The sequence below is a fragment of the Procambarus clarkii genome, chromosome 10 (genome assembly GCF_040958095.1).
Source record: "Procambarus clarkii isolate CNS0578487 chromosome 10, FALCON_Pclarkii_2.0, whole genome shotgun sequence".
In the NCBI taxonomy this organism is placed as follows: Eukaryota; Metazoa; Arthropoda; class Malacostraca; order Decapoda; family Cambaridae; genus Procambarus; species Procambarus clarkii.
The window spans coordinates 44,752,184-44,773,437 of record NC_091159.1 but is presented as its reverse complement, the minus strand read 5'-3'; the positions used below and the strand labels follow the sequence as shown (position 1 = coordinate 44,773,437).

Here is a 21,254-nt window from a genome sequence, read left to right as displayed (position 1 = left end):
AACTCGCTTAGAAGTTGCGCACAGTTTTGAGTAGGGCACTGGTCTTGTAAACCAGGGGACGTGAGTTCGATTCTCACAGGGGGCACACGTGTTTTCCACTCACAAGATGTGTGGCGCTGCCAAATAAACTCGCCCCTCAGGGCAAAATTTAAAAAATGATTTATCCAAGTAAACTCTGTGTAAAGTTCGAAACAGTTTTGGATGGTGTTGCCAGATTGGGCTATAAGTAGCCCAATTGGGCTAGATGTAGCCCAAATATGTGCTCTATGGCCCAATAAATAAGCCAGCTATGTACTCTGAAAAGCATATCAATCGCTAAAATAACACATTTGGCTACTTTTATTATCAATTCGCGACTTTTAGTCCTCAAGCTCGCTACTTTCAACAATGAAGTCAGGCGTCAGTTTAAGAGCCGCGGAGAAGTGCACAACAGTGCTGTATGTGTTCCTGGCCCACGTGAAGGCAGTGCTGCATGTAAACAAGACGCTGAGAGGCTGCACCAGCATATGTATCCTGCCTTCTTGCATCTCCAGCAACAAGACTACGGGAGAAGCCACCTAATTAGAGCGAAGACGCAAAGTGTGAACAAGAGAGCATATAAGGTCATAATAATAGACTTGATCACATCACAAGACACACGTGTGGTTTCTTTTCATATAAAGAAGAATAAGAAATCTTTTATTTTTTATTTTTGTTTATGAAAAGCAAGATGACGGATTTGGGGGTAAGACTTATTGCTAGTTATGTTAGCCTGTTAATTTTAGTTAACAGGTTCTCCGCATTTTAGAGTGCAAACCACATCAAAGTTAGTTTTAGTTAGTTTAGTTCATTTATTATGCACTCCATACCCATCTTGTGGGCGGTAGTGGAAAGGGTTACAGAGGCACATAATGGGCTCGGACTGAACCCCACAATTCATTTAGCTAAGCAAGTTACAATCTTGATGAGCTAGTTACAAAATTCAGTATAAGTCGTCACATTAACAATGGGTTCGAGATCGACCACAAGTACAGTTTCTAAATTAAGCAACTGACATATGTGGAGAGCTAGTGTCACAATTGATATGTCCTGCACACCGCCCCCCCATCCAGTGGGCAGCGGTGGATAGGTTACAATCACTCTTAGTTACTACCTACAGTTAGCAAACTGGAGATATTTAGCTAAAATTTCTGGTAGCAGATCATTTTGAATGAAATATTGACACATCGTTGGTACATTGGTTATAGAATTGTCTGTGAATTCACGAATCCACATCAAAGGATGCTCATTCTGTGGGGGCCTGATATACGATAAAATATTTTAACCATACTGCCCCAACAGTTCAAGTTACATTAACCTATACTGCAACTCAAAGGAATTAGTGATCCACACTTCTGTGGAAATAAATTTCATTCACCTAATTCTAACTAATTAGAAATAAACTAATAACACACATTCAGATGTGTGTAATTCAATTAATTCAATCAGAATTAGCGTAGTCGTTAATTTCTCTGTGTTTTCAATATAATTTTAGCTCATTTTATAGTAGCCAAAACTGTATGTTATAATCTAGGTGTTTCACAAGAGCATGGTGAAGTTACTGTATAAGATCACATTAGGGTTCTTACGCCTAATGCTTATACTGTAAATATGAATGCTGTCAAGAGTTATAATTCAATATACAGTAGTATAATTGTAATTAAGATTTCTTGAATAAGTTTAAAATGTTTTCTATTCATTTAATATTGCACCTAAACCAGTGTTCCACTTAAGAATTTATTTTGTTTCATTAATTTTATTGCAGAGTGGAGAAGACAGTGGAAATGAGGTGTCTAGCTCGGAGGAGAATATGATGAGTGGCAGTGATACCTCTGAAAAAGGTGGAGATGAGAGTGATAGTGAGGATGAATGTGATGATGGGTTTAGTGATGAAGAGGAAAAAACAGGTCAAAACAGCAAGAGGAAACGTCCCAACCAGGTTTATATATATATTTTTTTTAGTTGTAACTGTACCTTATTTACCTATCATAAATGAACATAAGATTTGTTATGATTATTTAATCACTGGTTCAATAGACTCTACAGTAGACAGGCTATGTGCTATATGACCCCATGCAAGTCTTCTTCAATCACATGCATACTGCCACTCACCCTAGGTGCATTCGTACAATAAGAATTAGAACGTCTTCCGAAATGTTTAATATTTATATAAAAAGGTTTCACAGTTAAGACTGAATTGAACAAGTGTACAACCATATAATATCATGATGAAGAAATAGACATCTCAATTTATTAGCCCATCCTCCTAAAATTTAATTACCTTTAGTAACTATTTGGTCAAAAGTATCTATATGTAGTGATGGACCACAAAAGGTTGACTTAAATTTTTGAATTTGGCTTTAATTTAATGGCTACATAAATTTAAGACCTTCCAGTAAGATCACAAAATGCATGGAATTGGTGCCTACATAACTGGGCAACATGGGTTCAGAACAGGGCACTTCAGCCTCTCACAATTGATAGACCACTATGACATGGCCTTAGATGCGATGGAAGACAAACAAAATGCTGATGTAATATACACAGATTTTGCAAAAGCCTTCAACAAATGTGACCATGGTGTTATTGCATACAAAAGGAGTTACTGGCAAAGTAGGGAGGTGAATCCTTAACTTCCTAACAAACAGAACCCAGAGTGTAATAGTCAACAAAGTAAAATCAGAATCAGCCAACATGAAGAACTTAGTCCCCCAAAGTACCGTGCTTGCTCCGGTACTTTTCTTCATCCTTATATCAGACATAGACAAGGATACAAACTATAGTACTACTGTAGATTATCCTTTGTAGATGACACCAGAATTTTCATGAGAGCAGACAACATAGAGGTCACAGCAAACCCCCAATGTGATGTTAATCAAGTTTTTCAATGGGCCACAGAAAATAACATGATGTTTAATGAGGAAAAGTTCCATTTTCTGCGTTATGAAAAAACAAAAACATTAAGGGAGAAACCACATACAATACAGTCAAACCACGCCATTGAAAGAAAAAACAATGTAAAAAATTTAGTTGTAATCATGTCGGAAGACCTTACTTTTAAAGAATACAGCAAAGTTGCTGTCACAGCCGCATGTAAAATGACAGGTTAGATAACAAGACCCTTCCAAACAAGAGCTGCAGTACCAATGATGATCATTTTTAAGACACTAGTGCTCTCTAGAATGGAATATTGTTGCACACTAACAGCCCCATTTAATGCTAGAGAAATTGCTGTTGTGAAAAATGTATAAAGAACCTTTATTGCTAGAATGAACTCGATAAAATATCTAAATTATTGGGACAGCCTAATAATTTTAAATTTGTGTTCTCTAGAGCATAGATGGGAGAGATACATAATAATCTACACTTGAAAAATATTAGAAGGACTGTGTCCAAGTACAGTATTCACATAAATAACACCACATGAGATCAGAAGGATGTGTAAAATAACCCCACTGAAGAGCAGAGGTGCAATAGGCATGCTGAGAGAGAACTTGATCAACATCAAAGGCTAAATACTTTTTAATGCCCCTTACACATCTGGGGCATAACTTACCGACCTCTCATAGTGTTAAAAACAAACAAACTGCAACACCTTCAAAGGATACCTGATCAACCAGTTTGACTCATATGTCAGGCTGTGAGCATCTGCATCAAACAGCCTGATGGATCAGACCAACAACCAGGAGGCCTGTTCAGAGACTGGGCCATGGGGAACATTGATCCCAGAACCTTCAACAGATAGTCAACTATACCATAAGCAGAAGGCAATTACAAGAAACAAAAAAGAGGGAAAAAAAATGGGAGTAGACATATTCCCAATGCTAACACCAAATGCTCATGTCAACAGGCTAAAATGAAGAACATAATTGAAGTTATCAAACATAGGAACATCATTTAAGAATGTAAACAAGGGGGGTTTTAAAGTCCATATACACTGCATATTTTAGACCATTACTTGAGTATGCAGCACCAGCATGGAACACACACCTTGTGAAGCATAAACAAAAACTTGAGAAAGTTCAAAGCTTTCCAACTAATTTAGTACCAGAATTGAGAGGTTTTAGTCATTAGGACAGTTTGAGAGAACTCACCCTCACAATCTTAGAGGAGAAGAGAATCAGAGGGAATATGGTACAAGATTTTGAGGGGAATAGGTAAAATACATAAAGGAAGCCTATAAATTAAAAAGGTAAGACAAAGGGACATTAGTGGAAACTGGACATGCATTTGGGTTGAAAAGATGTAAGGCAATCCTCATTTGCTGTACTGGTGGTAGGCAAGTGGAATACGTTTAAGGGAGAGGATGTTGAAGTCGATTCCATGAACAACTTTAAAATGAAGTATGATGAAAGATTAATTACACACAGAAATCACAATTGCGTGATGCATCAAATGAACAAATCCACAAGGGCCGTGACGAGGATTTGAATCTGCGTCCGAGAGCATCCCAGATGCTCAGTCGATTAAGGCAGCGTCTGGGATGCTCTCGGACGCAGGTTCGAATCCTCGTCACGGCCTTTGTGGATTTGTTCATGAAATGTTAATGTTGAGAGGTACAGTAATTAGCATGTCAGGTATAATGGTTAGGAGGTGAGGCATAAAGAGCTAGATCTCACTTCACTGTACTCACTTGACAGGTAAGTGTCAGTTCCTCTATCTTTGTTCACATGTAGTATACTGCTGTTGGAGATAGTGGTACTTCAGTCATTTTAGAGAAGTTATTAGTTTTCCTTGTGAACTCAAGTTTTTCCTGCAAGGGGGACTATCTTTTAGTGGTAGATTGTGGTCTCCCGTGTTCAATTTATGTGGTAGGATAATTAGCAGGGATACCTGTCATGATGAGCAAGCAGGTAGTCAAAGCCTGGTTTATTTTGGTAAATAGATTTTTTAATATATAGTACTGTGTATAAAACATTTGCATTGTTTAAGATATTAACACTTAATTTTTTCAGGGTGGGAAACAAGTAAAGTCTGCAAAGGTGGAGAGAAAAAAGGAGAGTTTATACCGACTACCAACAATGGATGAGTTGAACACTCTTAGGGAAACTCAATTGCTTTATCATTCTAATCTGTTCCGGATGCAGGTATGAAGGGGCTCAGTTTCAAATATTATCTAGTAGTACAGTGCTCCCCTAAAAATCCATACCTCTATATAATATATCCCTCTAAACAACAGATAAAATTTCCCTACAAGATTTCCTATCTGAAATTCATTCAATGCCTTTTTCATAAAAAATAGAGATTCTGGAGAGAATTGAATTGAAAATCTGGGTTGTCATTCCATTGCATAAAGTAATTTCCATCAAAGTACTTTAATGTTTTGTATTTTGAGGGTAATCCATATTTTATGCAAATCCTGATTTGAAATGATTTGGCAGATTTTCGAGGGAGCACTTTAGTTCAATATTGCTCAATGCTTATGCATACATTATTACCCCATTTACTGCTTCACTGTTATGAGGGAGTGGAAAGGTGTCCCCCTAGAGAAAAGGGGTGACTAATATTGTTAAAGGTTATACAGTAGATATTGCACACTTTATAATAAGGCATTAAAATTATTACTCATTCATTCACTATGTCATTCACAGTACAGTGAATTTGTGTGTTGAATATTGCAGATAAATCACAAAATTTATGTGTTGAATATCACAGATTAATAAGCACTGCCACACTAGAGCAGTCATCCCACTGCTTCATGGTATCAGTTATGTAATGTTTTTGGGAAATTGGCATATTCATTACAGACAAATACTACCTCTTATGTCTTTCTCAAAAACAGCTCCGATCTAATTCTTGGACGTTTCCATATCCCATGTGTTGTCCAAACTGTCTCCTTACCAAGTACAACATTCAATCATGGCTACCAGTAAGTAAGCAAGGGGGGGGGGGGTTCCGAGGTCAGTGGGCATCTTCCTAAGGCATGGCTGTATCAGCACTGAGGATTGGACGCTACCGAAGGCCCTCCAGAAAAGGCATTTCATTACATTCAACTCTTAATTTTTATTGATTATTACAAATATTTTTGTATCTGAATTTGTATGTAGATTTTAAAATATATTTTGTCTTCTTTGGTTATTACATTTAATTTTCAAGCAAAGAAATTTACAAGATGGATATTCCCGAGCAGATGGAAGAATTGCTGGCCGAGGTCAGCATGAAGGACAAACACCGTCAGCAGCTGGATCAATGGTTTGCCCAGTTCTCAGCATACCTTAAAGCTATGCCAGCATCATCAGAATACCAGGTGAGATGATAAATCAGTGTTTGGTTGTAGGATTGAATTGTTTTACATTATCTCATTTGTGGTTTAGTTAATCACATAACCAATCTCTGTTGGTTATGTGATTAATAACCAACAGAGTTATGTGATTATGTGGTTATGTGCATCTATATTTTCTTATTCAAGGACATTAGCTCCAACTGGAATCATGATTAATTTAAATGTCTCTTTATAAATGGTGATTGATTTAACTATACAGTGTTAGGGGTCATAACAAAATGTTGAAATCTTGTATAAATCCATTGTGTTCTCTTAAGTCTCTGGCAGCAAATTTGAACTCGCGTACAGTGTATTGCTTTGAGGAGATTTTCCATTTAAAGTACTTTTCCATTTAATGTTACTAAGTTGTATGTTTTTTTATGATATTGTTCAGTGGTACATGTAATTTTGTGTACTTTTTATTATGTGTACTTTTTAAATTATCCCTCTGCTAATATAACATTTAAGTACAGTACTCTCATTTGGTTTTTAAAATGTTACACCGTAGTTATTCGGGTTGTACTGCATGCTTACTAGTGTTAACAGTCAAATATATCCCTACAGCTTGGTCAAACAAAGTGGATGGATGAGAAAGGCATTTGTGATCCATTGGCGAAGGATATGCCGGAAGCCAGAGGAACGTTCCTGTTTGCTGCCCCCACGAGTGTACAATTTGTTGGCTCCCTTGCTTCAGGCACAATAACAACACAAAATTCCAGTGTTGATGTTATGATCACCCTTCCAAAAGTAATACAGTAGTTTGTGTTATATCTAAAATGTGAAATTATCAAATTTTAGCATCAATGAACTTGGTATTTATATTGTGTTAAGCATTGTTGCCAGTTACTGTTGTCAAGAATTTATGAATTCATTTATTAAGGATATTGAATGTTCATTGTTAATATTCATCAGTATAATTTATATTTGTCTTTAATAATTGTTGTTTGCCTTTTGTTTACATAGGAATGTGTACATGCTGCTGATTGGCAGAATGGAAGGTGGCTGGTGAAGCGAATCAGGTACTTAGCATGGATAGCAGCCGACTTGCAAGACAAAACAGACCTTGTTGCAAACTTAAATTGGACTACACACCTGGGAAGCTCAGTGAGACCAGTGCTGCAGGTGAGTGTTAGGTGAATATTCATTGATGCTTCTGACTATAAACTACTATTTTCCTTTGCTAATTTTTAATAGAGAAATCTTCCAATATCCATCAAGGGGATTCTACATGTATATATCCAATTTCTCTATATTGTAGATTACACCTAGTGGGAAAATTGGACAAAAGTGGAAGGTGAATCTATTTCCTGTGCCACCACCCGAGAGTTTTAAAGTCAGGCGATTTTCACCAGAGAGAAGTAATCTTCAGCCAAGATGGTTTTTTTCAGAAGAAGCAAAAGGTATGATTTAACTGTTTTCTGTAGGAACTTCCGTTTGGCTTCCTGAAGCTATCTCGCTGAGATGGCTCCCTTTATCCATGGAGTTCTGTTCTGTAAACACCCAGGACATACAATCCCACAATTGTATGTGGGATTACTTAATGCCATCATATAGATGAAGTGAGACGAAATTAAAATATCACTTGGGCAAAAAATTGGGTCCTATTGCTCTTGACATACAGCGTTGCTCCTTATGAGAACCTTATGAGCATATCCTTATGCTTAGCAGCAGCACGATTTTGGCAAAATATGCTAGAACCCACTAGAGCTCTATTATATCAATCTTAGGCAATACACTACATTGTTGATCTGAATGACAATGAGCTGTCATTCAGGACTTACGATCTCTGGGGCGATCGTACACAAAAATGGTGGAATCATTAACTTCTTGTATTATCGTATGTAAGCCATCATGTAATTACTGTATTGTCATCAGTCTTGTATTAGTGCCCACTGGCAGAATTAATGATTGCTGTGTAATAGGACACCATAACTTCTCTATTATTGAGTATTTGTAAGACTGAGACCACTAAGTGGGCTTGCAACCTGGAAAATACTCGAGAGGATTGCTTCTCAAGACAGGTATCACTGGGCCCATGGTCAAGTACTTGTATTTGTGTTTTCTGTATTTGCCATAAATCAGTAGAATACATAGATTACATTTGCCAATTATCCATCTGTTACAACATTTTCTTGTGTAAACAAAACAAAAAAATCTTCCATTGCTTTGTATTTGAAATGTAATATGCAGTTCAGTGGCAGCATTCCAGATTACGACTTCTTACCTGCCTTTGTTATCTATAATACACCCTTCTACACTGAAGGTCTAGCCTGCATAATTTACTTGAAGATTTTCCTTTAGTTGAACTGTAAACATTGGTCCAAAAATGCATGCTTATGATTAGGAATTACTTGACTGCTTCTTGTAAGCTCTGTTGAATTGTGCTATGACAAATTATTACTGCTCAAGTAACTGACTTATCATAGGATGTGTTTTATAAATGGCCAGGAAGTCATTACCATTTCTTATTGTTTTGTCTTTTGACAGTTGAGGAGAACCCATCAACTCCACATTACAATTGGGCATGTGCAGTGGATGTAGTTATGTTGGAACATTTTCATCTTGTGAGGGATTGTGTGAGCCAACATACCAACCTCATGCAAGGCATCAAACTGATTAAGATTTGGTTAGCTCAGAGAGACCTAGACAAGGTTAGTTTCATATATATGTATTTGTGTATAGTTGGTTGTAGGTTGTTAGCCTTTCTAGATTGTTAGTAATTCTTTTTAAAAAGCAGAGTACTGTACCAGCAATGATGGCATTTTATGGAGTTACTTTCATAAAAATTGCTCTCCCTGTGATAATTATCTCCTCTGGTGTTTTCTGCTATGTTCATTCTCTGCTGTTCTAATATCGGTTTCCTGATGTCTGTGCTCTGGCCATTAGTACTGTATTATAAAATGTTTGAATGGCCATAGGCAGCCCATCCTCCTAAACTGAAAGTATGTATAGTAATTATGTGGTTGAATGTACAAATATGTCATGATGGACTACCAGAAAGTAGACTTTTGTATTATTGAATTTGGACAACCCAGAAAAGTTTTTATATTTGTTGCTAATAAAACCTAACCTAACCATCCTAGGCCTAATACACGTTATCTGTGGCCTAATATAGTATACATATATGCTGTACTAGGCCTAGGAATATTTAAGTTTGGTTTTATTACATTAAAATACATTACATTATTTGCATTTTTTTTTTATTTTATATTTTATTAATAATAAAATAGGATGATACATTTTTTCACTAATGCTTTTCTATTTTTGTTTGGTGAAGTGCTGAGTATGGAATTCAAACTTTCCAAAGCATTAACGGTATTATACGTGTATTCATAGACCATAGGTCAGTCAAGCCTGGCCTCTGGCTGGGATTGGGGAGTAGAACAACTCCCAGAACTCCATCAAGCAGGTATCAAGCATTTACCTCAAATTTAGCCCCAAAATGGACTGAAAAGTATGTAGATTGCTATGCATATAAAGACTGCAGTATGTATGACTGCAGTATGCTGACTGCTATGCGTATAAATAGTACTTATAAAGGTTACCCATTTCAAAGTACTGCATTAAGCAGATCATACTGGTTATAAATTACAGTACATGAAAAAGTAGTTGTTCTTTATATTTAAGTACAGTATTTTGTAATTTTTACGTTTGTTGCAGGGTGTGGGAAGCTTTTCTGGCCACATGGTTACATTACTCGTGGTACATCTTCTGCAAGCTCGCAAAATTAAGCCACAGATGTCTGCATATCAGGTGTTCCGAGATGTTGTTGTGGCTCTTAGTAAGTTAACTGTACAGTAATTACTTTTTCAAGCTCCCTGCATGCATTTGCATAGTATACTATACTGCATAGAGAGGTATGAAGTAGTATATACTTGGATACTGGAGGGCCAGGTCCCAAATTTGCACAGTAGTATAACAACATATTAGAGCGAAAGATACAGAAGGAAATGCAGAATAGAACCAGTGAGGAGTATAGGTGCCATAGGCAGAATCAGAGTACCGATTCGTCAGAGGGCCATGTCTGCTCAATACCCTCCCAGCAAGCATTAGAAATATTGTTTGAATGAAGATGTATGTCTTCAAAATGCATTTACATAAGTTCTTGCAAGAAGTGCCAGACCAACCAGGATTGTAGTGGATATATGGGCTTGTGAGCTGTTCCAAGCAACAGCCTGTTTCACCAAGTTTTATCACAAGTTGAGCCTGGCCTGAGGTCAGGCTTTGGGATTAGAAGAACTCTCGGAATCCTCTCCAGGCAAGTTCTAGGTAAGCCAACAAGAGGCATACCAGGTACAAGGAGGACAACCAATGGAGACAAATGCACAAAGAACACCCCCCTGATAGCTGCAAGCAGTAGAATCAGGGTCAGAAGTAGCTGGGTATTACTTTACATGAAACCTCAAACCTCAAACAGCAGAGACGTGAGGTAAACACTCCTCACTGATGTATGGAAAAAATGCACGATTAACTCTGGCAACAGCCATAGAATAGCTCGGCATATTTTAAGAACTTTTGCTCAAGAGGAAAGTGTTGTTTGAATACAAGTAAATGATTGTAATTATAAATGCATAAAATTAATATCAGTTACATCAACAGTAATCAACTGAAATGTGCTTAATTCTGAATAGTATTTATAAATAATAGTCTAATATCTCCTTTTCAGGTTCTGAAAATTGGTGTGAGAGTGGGCCCAACATGTGTACATCACCTCCAATAGATGGCCCTACACCAGAGACTTTTCATAAGTTGTATGAAGTGGTGTTTATTGACCCTTCAGGCAGGGTTAATTTGGCAGCCAAATTTATAATGGCTGATTATCTAAGGGTGAGTTTATGGTGTGATTGGAAGTAACAAAACAAAAATACATCTATAAATGTTTGAATAGTGTATTAATGAAAGGGGGAAATATGTATACACTATGTACCTGACTGTATCTGTGGAGAGAGAGATCTAGCTGTTGGACCTCTCCTCTTTGCTAGGTCCATCATGTGCCTCTTCATGTTAGTTACATAATTTACCTAGCATAATTATTTCTCCTGTCTTTTTAGTGTTTATGACACCTTATCTTGTACTGTGTGCGGTTTCACAGTTTTAATTCGATTCGAGATCAGGCTGTGATGTCATTCCACCAAAACTCTGGAAAGACAGCTGAGCTGTAAGAGGTCTGTAGTTGGCAAACACACAGCAAAATCCATCACCCCTAGGGTATGACAGTGTGTACGGTCTATCAATTGTGTGTAAGAAAATACTAAAGATTATAGTCTTTCCTAGTACCAAGTCCCAAGAAGCTCTAAATGCAGTGGAATAACTTTTTACAACTCAAGATGTATGGGCATGGGCTTGTTTCTTCTCATCCTTGCTAAAGGTGGGGGTAAATATAACAGTCTATGAGAATTAGTGAGGCCTCATTGGAAGGCTGCAATATTCCAGTGTTATACCAGCTCATCAGGACATACTGTACCTTATACAGAGCTTGTACTTCATAATGCAGGTTAAAGACAGTTGTATAAGGGAAAAAGAGCTCTTAACCCTAAGAACTAGCAAATTTGCCATTTCTGCTCATGTGCAAAAAACAAAAAAAAAAAAAAAAAAAAAACAGCTGACGGTGAACAGTCAGCCTGTTCGCTTGGTGGATCAAGCAACAGCCTGACTTGTGAGAGCTTGGACCAAGCTCTCACAAGTCAAGCCTGGCCCCGGGCCAGGCTTGGGAAGTAGAACTCCCATAACCCCATCCAGATACAATCCAGGTACAATCTGTATTGTCTACTCTCATAAAATCATAGTGTCATCTGCATAGGATGATTTGGTGCTATAGTTTGTGCCTTGTCTATGTCTGATATAAGAATGAGAAAAAGTACTGAGCAAGCACAGTGCTGTGTGGGGACTTGAGCTTTTCACAGTGGATGCTTCAGATTTTATTTTGTTGAATACTACATACTGTACTAGGTTCTGTTCATTAGGAAATTAAAGATCTATCTTTTTACTTTGCCTGTAGTAAGTTCTACAAGAAGTACTACTACTTGAGTGCATTTTGTGTGCAATAATACCATGGTCACACTTGTCAAGCAGCCCATCCTAAGGTTTCCCAACATCAAGAAACTGTCGTACTAAAATGCCCTTGTCCTAACCTAACAGTACCATAACAGAAAACTGGATGGTATGCCAATTTCATGAGCCGCTACGATTTTCTAGTACAACAGTTTTTGGCATTAGGTAGAGTATACAGTATGTCAAAATGTGATGTTCTATCAGGAGGACAGGTTGTGTCAAGAGGTTTTGTGAAAATCTGTGTGATTCTTCAGAGTTTTTCTTGTCTTCCATGGTAGCTAAGGCCAGGTCATAGTGGTCTAGCAGTTGAGAGAGTGGCAGCAGCACCCTGTTCCAAACTATGTTGTCCAGGGTTATGTAGACGATATGATTCCATGTGCTTTGTGATCTTACTTCTTAGCAACCTTTGAAAGATTTTTGAGTGTATAAGAAGTATGATCACGAAACATACAAGCATTCAGTGCTACATGGAAAAGTTAAGTGCAAGGGATAATGTTTGTAATCTCCTAAATCCCCTCACTGACAATGTAGAGCTTGGAAGGGATTTGAGTGTTTGAGTGAATCTTCTACACTCGATCTAAAGACCATTCCCTCAGGTGGAATGGTCTTTAGGCCAATGCCTCCCGAACACCAGTATGACCCGACAGAAACATGGCAATAGTCCTAGTGAGCCTGTGCGGTCTTGTCTTTGGTTCAGTTCAATTGGATCTGAAGGAATTGAGCTGCCTTAGGAAGCATTAGTGTGTCTTGACTCAGGAAGGTGCTTTCCATATTCACTCAGTCCAATTTTTATCCATCTTTTCTCATTCTTTATCATCTTTAAACAAGATTACCTTTAGTTAATTCTCACTCGCCTTCACATACTTAAGCAATATGTTGGTATATGTATACAATACTAGTTTGCACCCATTGTGGGCATTTATTCATGCATTCATATGTACGTTCTCATAGAGACTTGTGCTACTAAATGTATTTCTTTTCCTCCTCAGATTAAACATGAAGCTCAGCTAGCATTGTCATTCCTCGATTCCTCAGCTTCAGATAGCTTTGAATCTCTTTTCATCAAGAAGGTGGAAATAATCCAACTAAGTGATCAAGTTTTACGCATTCGGTGAGTGCTCTACAGTAGATACATTGGATATTCAGTACAGTACTTTGTTCTCTTTGCCTAGCTAGAGCACAAAGTGTGTGTGTAACCTAACCTATCCTAACCTATGTACCTAAGAGGCCAAATTGCCTAACTAGAAGAATTTTCTTGAAATATTATATTTTTCACAAATGTTTCTTTGAAATGACAAAGCTTTCCATTACGTAATATATGGTTTCATTTTATTTTTAATTTGAATCAAAACTAACATAGAAATTTTATGAAACCTATCCTAACGTAACTTAACATAACTGTGTTAGTACACAAGTCATGTTCCTAAACAGTGTAATTAATATTGTTAGGAAAAAACCAATTTTAAAAGACATTTGAAAATAATGAAAATTATTCTACCTGTTAAGGCAAGTGGGGCCTTGCTTATCATCCATACATGCTTACATACATACGTTGTACCTAGTAGCCAGAACAGTACTCGGCCTACTATGCATGGGCCAGTTTACCTAATAAGCCAAGTTTTCCAGAATATATATATATATTCCAATTTTTTTATGAAATGATAAAGCTATCCATTTCATTATGTATGAGTTCATTTTATTTAATTTGAGTTAGAACAAATGTAAATATATGACCGAACCTAATCTACCCTGAAAATACCCTACCTAACCTAACCTAACCTAACCTATCCTAACCTAACCTATCCTAACCTAACCTAACCTATCCTAACCTAACCTATCCTAACCTATCCTAACCTAACCTATCCTATCTTAACGTAACCTAAACTAACATAACTAAGTCAATTATTTATGCTTTTAACATATTATAACAATAATAATTCAAATAAACCAATTGGAAGCAATTTTTTGAAAATAGACAAAATTACTCAGCCTATTAGGCAAATTGGGCCTTGCATAGTAGGCCAAGAAGTGTGTTCTGGCTACTAAGTATGACACACACACATATACATACATACGTATGTACGTACGTACCTATGTATGTTTATATGTATGTATGTATGTATGTATATATACATGTACATCGTTCTTCAAGCTTTAATGTAAAGTTTTTTGTTTTTAGGTTTGATAAAGCACATGCAAAGACTTTACTTTGTACAAGGACGAACTATCAGGAACTCCTCATGGATACCTTGGGTGACATGCACAGATTGGCTTTGTCGTCCATTCTACAGATGTTGCGTGAAGGTCTTGGCGAGAGAGCAGAACTGCTGGTGCCTATGAGAGAACCTCAATCAATGTGGCTTGTAGAGCAACCTCCCCCACAACTTGATGAAAATTTGGTTGTTGGTCTTGTGCTAAACCCAGTTTCAGCTTGGGCACTATTGACAAAGGTTAGAACAAATTTCATTATATAAAGATTTTGTCTGTCTCCATCTTTGCAGCAGAATATTCCCATAATTAATTCCATTTTAGTTGCTTTCAGCATTCATATATGGATTAACATTTACATTTTTCTCTCTTTTTCAACTTCAGTACTGCAATTTTATTGAACGAATGTTTTGTTCATATTGCGTTGTTAATATTTTGAATGTATCTGGATTTCAGGGACCACCAGCAGATGATCCTAAGGCAGAAAATTTCAAAACATTTTGGGGCTCGAAATGTTCCCTTCGCAGATTTCAAGATGGAAGTTTCCATGAAGCTGTTCTTTGGGGAACACCAGACCAGTCCATGGGTAAACGTCGCCTTATTCCAGGAAAAATTTGCAGATACATCTTAAACCTTCATTGTATGACAAGCAAAAAATGTGTTTATTATATTGCTAACCAATTGGAGCGCTCTCTTCATCATCCTCATTATATGCTGAAATACAAGTAAGTTGATAAAATAATTTACCCTCTTAAGTATATTTTCAGTCAAGTTGATGATTTGCCATATTTTTTAATAGTGTGCTTCTCTGTTATCTACAGTAATTATATATTTAAAAAAAATTCTGAGCTAGGCCCATTCTGTTGATCCCTTATGCAATGGCCTGCTTCTCTAGTAAGCAGACCACACACAGCTAGGCAGATGTCAACATTTAATCTGTTGTGGTGGGGATCTTTCAAAATGTCTCAATCAGGCGACAATAAGGAAAAGAAGACATTAGTGATTTCTCAATAATACCCTGAAAATTCTTCAAAATGCTCACTCAACTAAACTCAAATTGCACTTCAAGCGATACTTGGCCAGGAAAAGAATTGCCAAGCATCAATCACTCTGCCAACTGCTAGTTAACTTGCCTGGCTACAACACGAGACCACCACCAGGTGGCAGCGCCTATGTTTAACAGGTCAGAAAGAGATCAGACAACCTTATTTTAAGCCTGTTTCCCCCTCCCCCTCTCCTTGACGTATCCCTGGTACTGTGGAGGACCTATATAAGTTAAGTACTTGGCAACGGGTTTATCCCTGAAATTGTTGTTGCTTCATAGTTGGCTCATGCTTCAGTGGATGCTGCTGTGGCATGGCTACCCATTTTTTTTTGTGTATTTTTGGAATACTTGCCAGCTGTGGACATTCTCATTTTGAGTTCATCTACTATTTTTGCAATGTGTTGCAACTTGTTCTTGCATCAGGGCATTGGTGCTAGGCATTCGCTTTCTTTAAATTTTGGATGTTTGAGTGCCCTTGCCACCTCTGTGTGATTACTAGGCTAATTTTGCTACCACTTGTTTTGTTTAATAGTATAGTCTGACGTGTTGTTTTGGTATTTTTGTTTCAGTTACTTGCAGCCATTGTCCTTTCTCAAGTGGTTTAGACAGGGTTCATTTAGGGCAAGACGAGTACACGACCCTTGTATCCATGTTCCCTCATAAGGCTACAGTCTGGAGAGGATGCTCTAGGACATAGCATTAATTTTTTCTAGTAATATACTGGTATTTTATTGGTCTTCTTTGTTAAGCACTAAAATGTTTCACCCTAGGATTGAGACTCATCCTATTTCCTTTATTTGTTATCGCTGTAGCATGTGTAACCAATACAGCATTCTGTAAACAAGCTGTGTGTGTTTTCATCTATGTCATTGTCAAGATAAAAATACTTCCCGACACAGAGATAACAAGCAGGATGGCCCTTAACAATGTAAGAACACAGCACACATCTTCCCTTTTTGACGTCCTGTGGCTCGCTCACATTCACAGCAGCTGCTCCACCCACATTGTGTATATAAACATGCCATTGACCACCAGATTACCATCTCTGGGTACATAGACCTAATTTTTTAACAAATTATGCATTATAGTATGCATGACCTGGGTCACGTGTTCGATTTGTAAAGGGGGGGGGAATTACCCATAATTACATTATTTTTATTGAAATAACATGGGATTTTCACCATGGTGTTTCCACAGGCAAAAGCTTTCTATAATTAAATTTTTTTCCAATATTTTTCATTGGCTGGGCCCCTTAACCAGATTTTCTGATGATCCCATTCCAGCCATTATTGTTGTTATTTCTGAGCATGCTTGGGTCATCTGGACTTCAGTGAGGGTTGCCAGCTTTCCTGATCCTGTTGCTGTGAATAGTGACACTTTTTGGGAGGTGGTGTAGCTTCAATCAACTAATAATACAGTTGTTTGCAGGGAAATTATTGATGGTGGCTTGAGTTAAACTCAGCACAGTCTCCATTCCCTAAATACATATGAGAAAAGTTGTGATGATGGATGTATAAGTGACATGAGTCTTGGGTGGACAATATATGAGCTGGCTATGGAAATATCCAAGGCTCTGGCACAAAAGAATATATATAATTTACTGTGCTCGACGCCCAAATTTTTCTCTTATTAATTCTTATGCTTTTTTGGAAGCTCCTTGTGTCATTCTAAGTGTTCTCAGTATTTCATGTGTCACTAAAGTCACACTGCTTTGCTTTAGATGATATTCTTGGTTACAACTGACTCCTAGTGTCAAAATCTACTTTGACCATGTATCTCTTGACAGGATTCTGAAAACAAATATACAGGCCTTACCTCTCAAACAATTGAGTGTGATTAGTGATTATATTTACCATTCAAACATGTGTTTTGGCCAATATTGTAAAACATACTCATAAAACTACTACTCTTGTGTCCATAAAAAATTATTTTGAAATAATAAATTGTTTATTTCATATTTTAGTTATGCAACAGGGGAGGAAGCAACAGTATCTGCTATACAAGCATTTGATTCATTATCTCGGAAGCTTCGCTCTCTTGACCTACCTCTGAAGATAGCCGCAGTTCAGCCAACTTCAGACGTAAGCAGGCACGCACGGGTGTTTCCACCCGTTGCAAAGGCAGTGAAACCCACTGGGAAGGTATGTCTGCATGTGGCATTTGTACAGTGTATAGCGTGTGTGAAAATTGTCGCACTTTTACCTCTAGCAAATGGATCACATCTATTAAGCAGCTATACTTAAACTCACTGAGAACATTAAGAAAAACTCGTAATTTGTGTAACTACCAAAGGTTGGAACTGAGTGGAAGGAGTAAATATCGAAGATGATAGTTGTCAGTTTGTTTAAAACATGCCAAGGCTTGCTTTATAAATAAATTGGCAAGAAGTCCACTGTTAAACTTTAGGAATATGAAGCAAGTGTAGTTATGTTCAGTAGTTTTATTCTTTTAGTAATTGTGTTAAATGCATCAGTACATCTGTTTTTTCTTTCTTAGTCTTTCCAATAGTACTATTAATATTCATTTTAATTTTTGTGCTTCTCTATTGCTTGTATCATAGTATTCAGCTAGTAGGAAAAATGGGGTTTATACGTAGTAGAAGTAGGCATATTCTAAAATTTATTTACTACTGTATTCATTTTAAGCTCTGATTAAAGTATTAAAAGCTGGTATAGGATGTGAAAAAAAATTAAAATTTTCTTTAGAGGATACAACTAATAACTTTGTTTTATTTCTTATATTCAGGCAGTAGAAGCAAGAGATAATCATCTTCAATTTTCTGAAAATGGAGGCAACTGGCAGACCTTTAATTATGCCATGGAAGGTAAGAATGATTTTGATTAGAATATTTTGCAGTGAAGCATGGAAATGTCTCACATGATGCACAAGTTTTCAGTGCATTGGAATATGTTTATTGGAACACACTCCCAGATTAATGGGAATTTGATATATATTTTTGTGTGTTTCACCATTTTGAATTTTATGCCTTCATTCATTTGACTTTCTTATTGGCTTTAGTGAGCGAGGTCTATGTCTTGTTTCACCTTTTTGTCTTTACTTACAGTCGACTTTCATTCACCACGATGGACATCTTTCTTCTCTGTCTTCTCTTCTCTAAATAATTCTTTCTTCTCTCAATAATTTTGTAATCCCCCTTCCTGTTAGTAAAGGTGTACTAATATTAATATTTTGAGCAATACTGTCTTATTAACTGACGCTGTTACTATAAAAAAAAATACTCTGGTACTGATACTACTGATGCTGATACTGATAGGGACATGGGTACTGGGGCAAATAGGCACTAAAGAGTCAGGAATGATTACACAAGAATTAGGAGGGCAGTAGAGCAGAAGTTTGAGAATGATACTGCAACAAAACCAGTGAGGCCAACCTAAGCTATTGCACAGCCATATACAGAGAAAAATAACAGTACAAGACCATGTAATTAGATTTCAGGGACAGGAAGGAACACTCATGGAGAATGATAAAGAAGTATATTAAGAATTCAATAAGAGATTATCACAAGTTGAGCCTGGCTGGGCTCGGGGAGTAGAACTCCTAGAATCCTCTCCAAGAAAGAGATTCCAGCAGGTCTTCAGTTCAGAACCAGATTGATGATCCGGTAGGGAGGGTGACAACAGACAACCGGAAACAATACTAGGCAGAATTATGGTTAATGTAGAAGAATTAAAAAGGATATGCAAAGGAATTGAATGAAACAAATGCAGTAGGACCAGACCAGATACTACTGTGGGTACTGCAGGAAGCTGCAGAGAGCAGTGTTCAGGTTTATTGTAGAGATGGGAGAGCTACCAGAAATCTGGAAAAGGCAATTATAGTTACAATGTTGAAGGAAGAGGACAGACATGAAGCATTAACTGTAAACCATTGTCATTAATATGCATTTCATGTAAGATTCTAGAAAAAAACATAAAAAATGGATTGTAGAACATTTGGAGAGAGTAAAATTTATAAGACACAACATGACTTCAGAGATGGAAAATCATGCTCAACAAACTTGATTGAATTCTATGAATGAGTCACCGAAATAAGACAAGCGAAGGAAGAAAGGAAGGATGGGTAGACTTCATCTTCTTAGACTGTCAAAAACCTTTGATACATTTCCTTACAAAAGACTAATACATTAGATGCAAAGATACACGGGAATAACAGGAAAGACACTGGATTGGGTTCGGGAGTGCTTGATGGACAGGAAACAAAGGATCAAAGAGAGGATGTGTCAGGCTGGAGAGGAGTGGAAAGTAGTGTTAAACAGGGCTCTGTCCTAGGGTCCATTGTTGTTTTTAATTTATGTAAATGACCTCGCAGAGGAAGTGAACTTGCACATGTCAATGTTTGCAAATGATGCAAAGTTAATGATTTACTGTAGGGTGCTGCATAAAGACCTTAACAAATTTCAGGAGTGGGCAGATAATTGGCTGCTAGAAATCAATCCAAATAAGTGCAAAGTAATGAAAATGGGTAAGGGAGATGGGAGACCTATAATGAACTTTACCATAAGGAAAAATCAATTACAAGAAATAATAAAGGAAAAAGATCTGGGAGTAGACAAAAATTAACCAAACACTAATACCAGAAGCTAACGTGAACAGGATAACATCGGCAGCATGTATGAAATTAGAAAACATTAGGAAGTCATTTATGAATCTAAACTTGAAAGCTTACAACTCCATATACACTGCCTATGTGAGACTGTTACTGTACTTGAGTATGTAGCTCCAGCATGGAACCCACACTTTGTGAAGCATAAACAAAAACTTGAGAAAGTTGTGAAGTTTGAAACTAGATTAGTGCAGTACCAGAGTTGAGAGGCCTCGGTTATGAGGACAAGTTGAGAGAACTCATCATCCCTATCTTAAACGAGAGAAGAAGCAGAGAGGATATGATAACTGTGTACAAGATCTTGGGGGACTAGATAAAGTAGATAAAGGAAGCAAAGAGAGGTAGGATAATGGAACATCGGTGAAAGCTGGATTTGCAATAGAGTCGAAGAGATGCAAGGAAGTTCTCGTTCCCTGTATGGGTGGAGGAAAGTGGAATGCATTGAAGGAAGAGGTTGTTACAGCCAATTCCATTCACAACTTTAAAATGAAATATGATGAAAAATGTTGATATTGTATTATTTTGAGGGGGTAATTATTGCACCAGATATGAACAGCCTGGAGGTGTAGCACAGAGCTAGATCTCACTTCTCCATAGTCACTGATAGGCATGCATTAAATATTTTTTGTCAGAGCTTAGACCTAACTATATGCACCTGTTCAAAAGATTTTAAAGGTAGTGACGTTCAAAAGAGAACTTGACTAACACCTTCAATGGATATCTGATTAACCAGGCTGTGACTCATGTCAGCCTATGAGCGGCCACATTGAATAACTTGGTTGATCAGACCAAAAACCCCGAGGCCTGTCAAGAGGAGACGTTGATCCTCGTTATCATCGACAGGTAATTGGTAATACTGTAGGTGCTCATGAACCTGGATCTTTGGATTATCTGTCTGCCTGTCTAACATTGCCAAACTTGAACAGAAATCCGGGTTAATGGGAATTTCGGCCAGGTTACTGAAGGACATCAGAAGACCTATGCTCACAAGAAAGTGAGCATAGGTCTCCCAACTCCCAACCCCGCGCACCCCACTCCCGACACCTG

General features: G+C 37.4%; 1 protein-coding gene across 1 annotated transcript in view; it reads left to right on the top strand.

Moving 5' to 3' along the window:
* Positions 1 to 413: 413 nt before the first annotated feature.
* Mat89Ba (nucleolar protein 6 Mat89Ba) overlaps positions 414 to 21,254 on the top strand; it is a 36,145-nt gene continuing 15,304 nt past the window's right edge. The window contains exons 1-15 of the mRNA XM_045725519.2: positions 414 to 724; positions 1,784 to 1,957; positions 4,974 to 5,105; positions 6,149 to 6,265; positions 6,845 to 7,027; positions 7,244 to 7,402; positions 7,539 to 7,680; positions 8,768 to 8,931; positions 9,941 to 10,061; positions 10,947 to 11,107; positions 13,321 to 13,442; positions 14,511 to 14,781; positions 14,996 to 15,264; positions 17,548 to 17,725; positions 18,330 to 18,408. Coding sequence (XP_045581475.2) covers positions 698 to 724; positions 1,784 to 1,957; positions 4,974 to 5,105; positions 6,149 to 6,265; positions 6,845 to 7,027; positions 7,244 to 7,402; positions 7,539 to 7,680; positions 8,768 to 8,931; positions 9,941 to 10,061; positions 10,947 to 11,107; positions 13,321 to 13,442; positions 14,511 to 14,781; positions 14,996 to 15,264; positions 17,548 to 17,725; positions 18,330 to 18,408 — 2,299 coding nt within the window. The 5' untranslated portion in view covers positions 414 to 697. The remainder of the gene's footprint in view (positions 725 to 1,783; positions 1,958 to 4,973; positions 5,106 to 6,148; positions 6,266 to 6,844; positions 7,028 to 7,243; positions 7,403 to 7,538; positions 7,681 to 8,767; positions 8,932 to 9,940; positions 10,062 to 10,946; positions 11,108 to 13,320; positions 13,443 to 14,510; positions 14,782 to 14,995; positions 15,265 to 17,547; positions 17,726 to 18,329; positions 18,409 to 21,254) is intronic.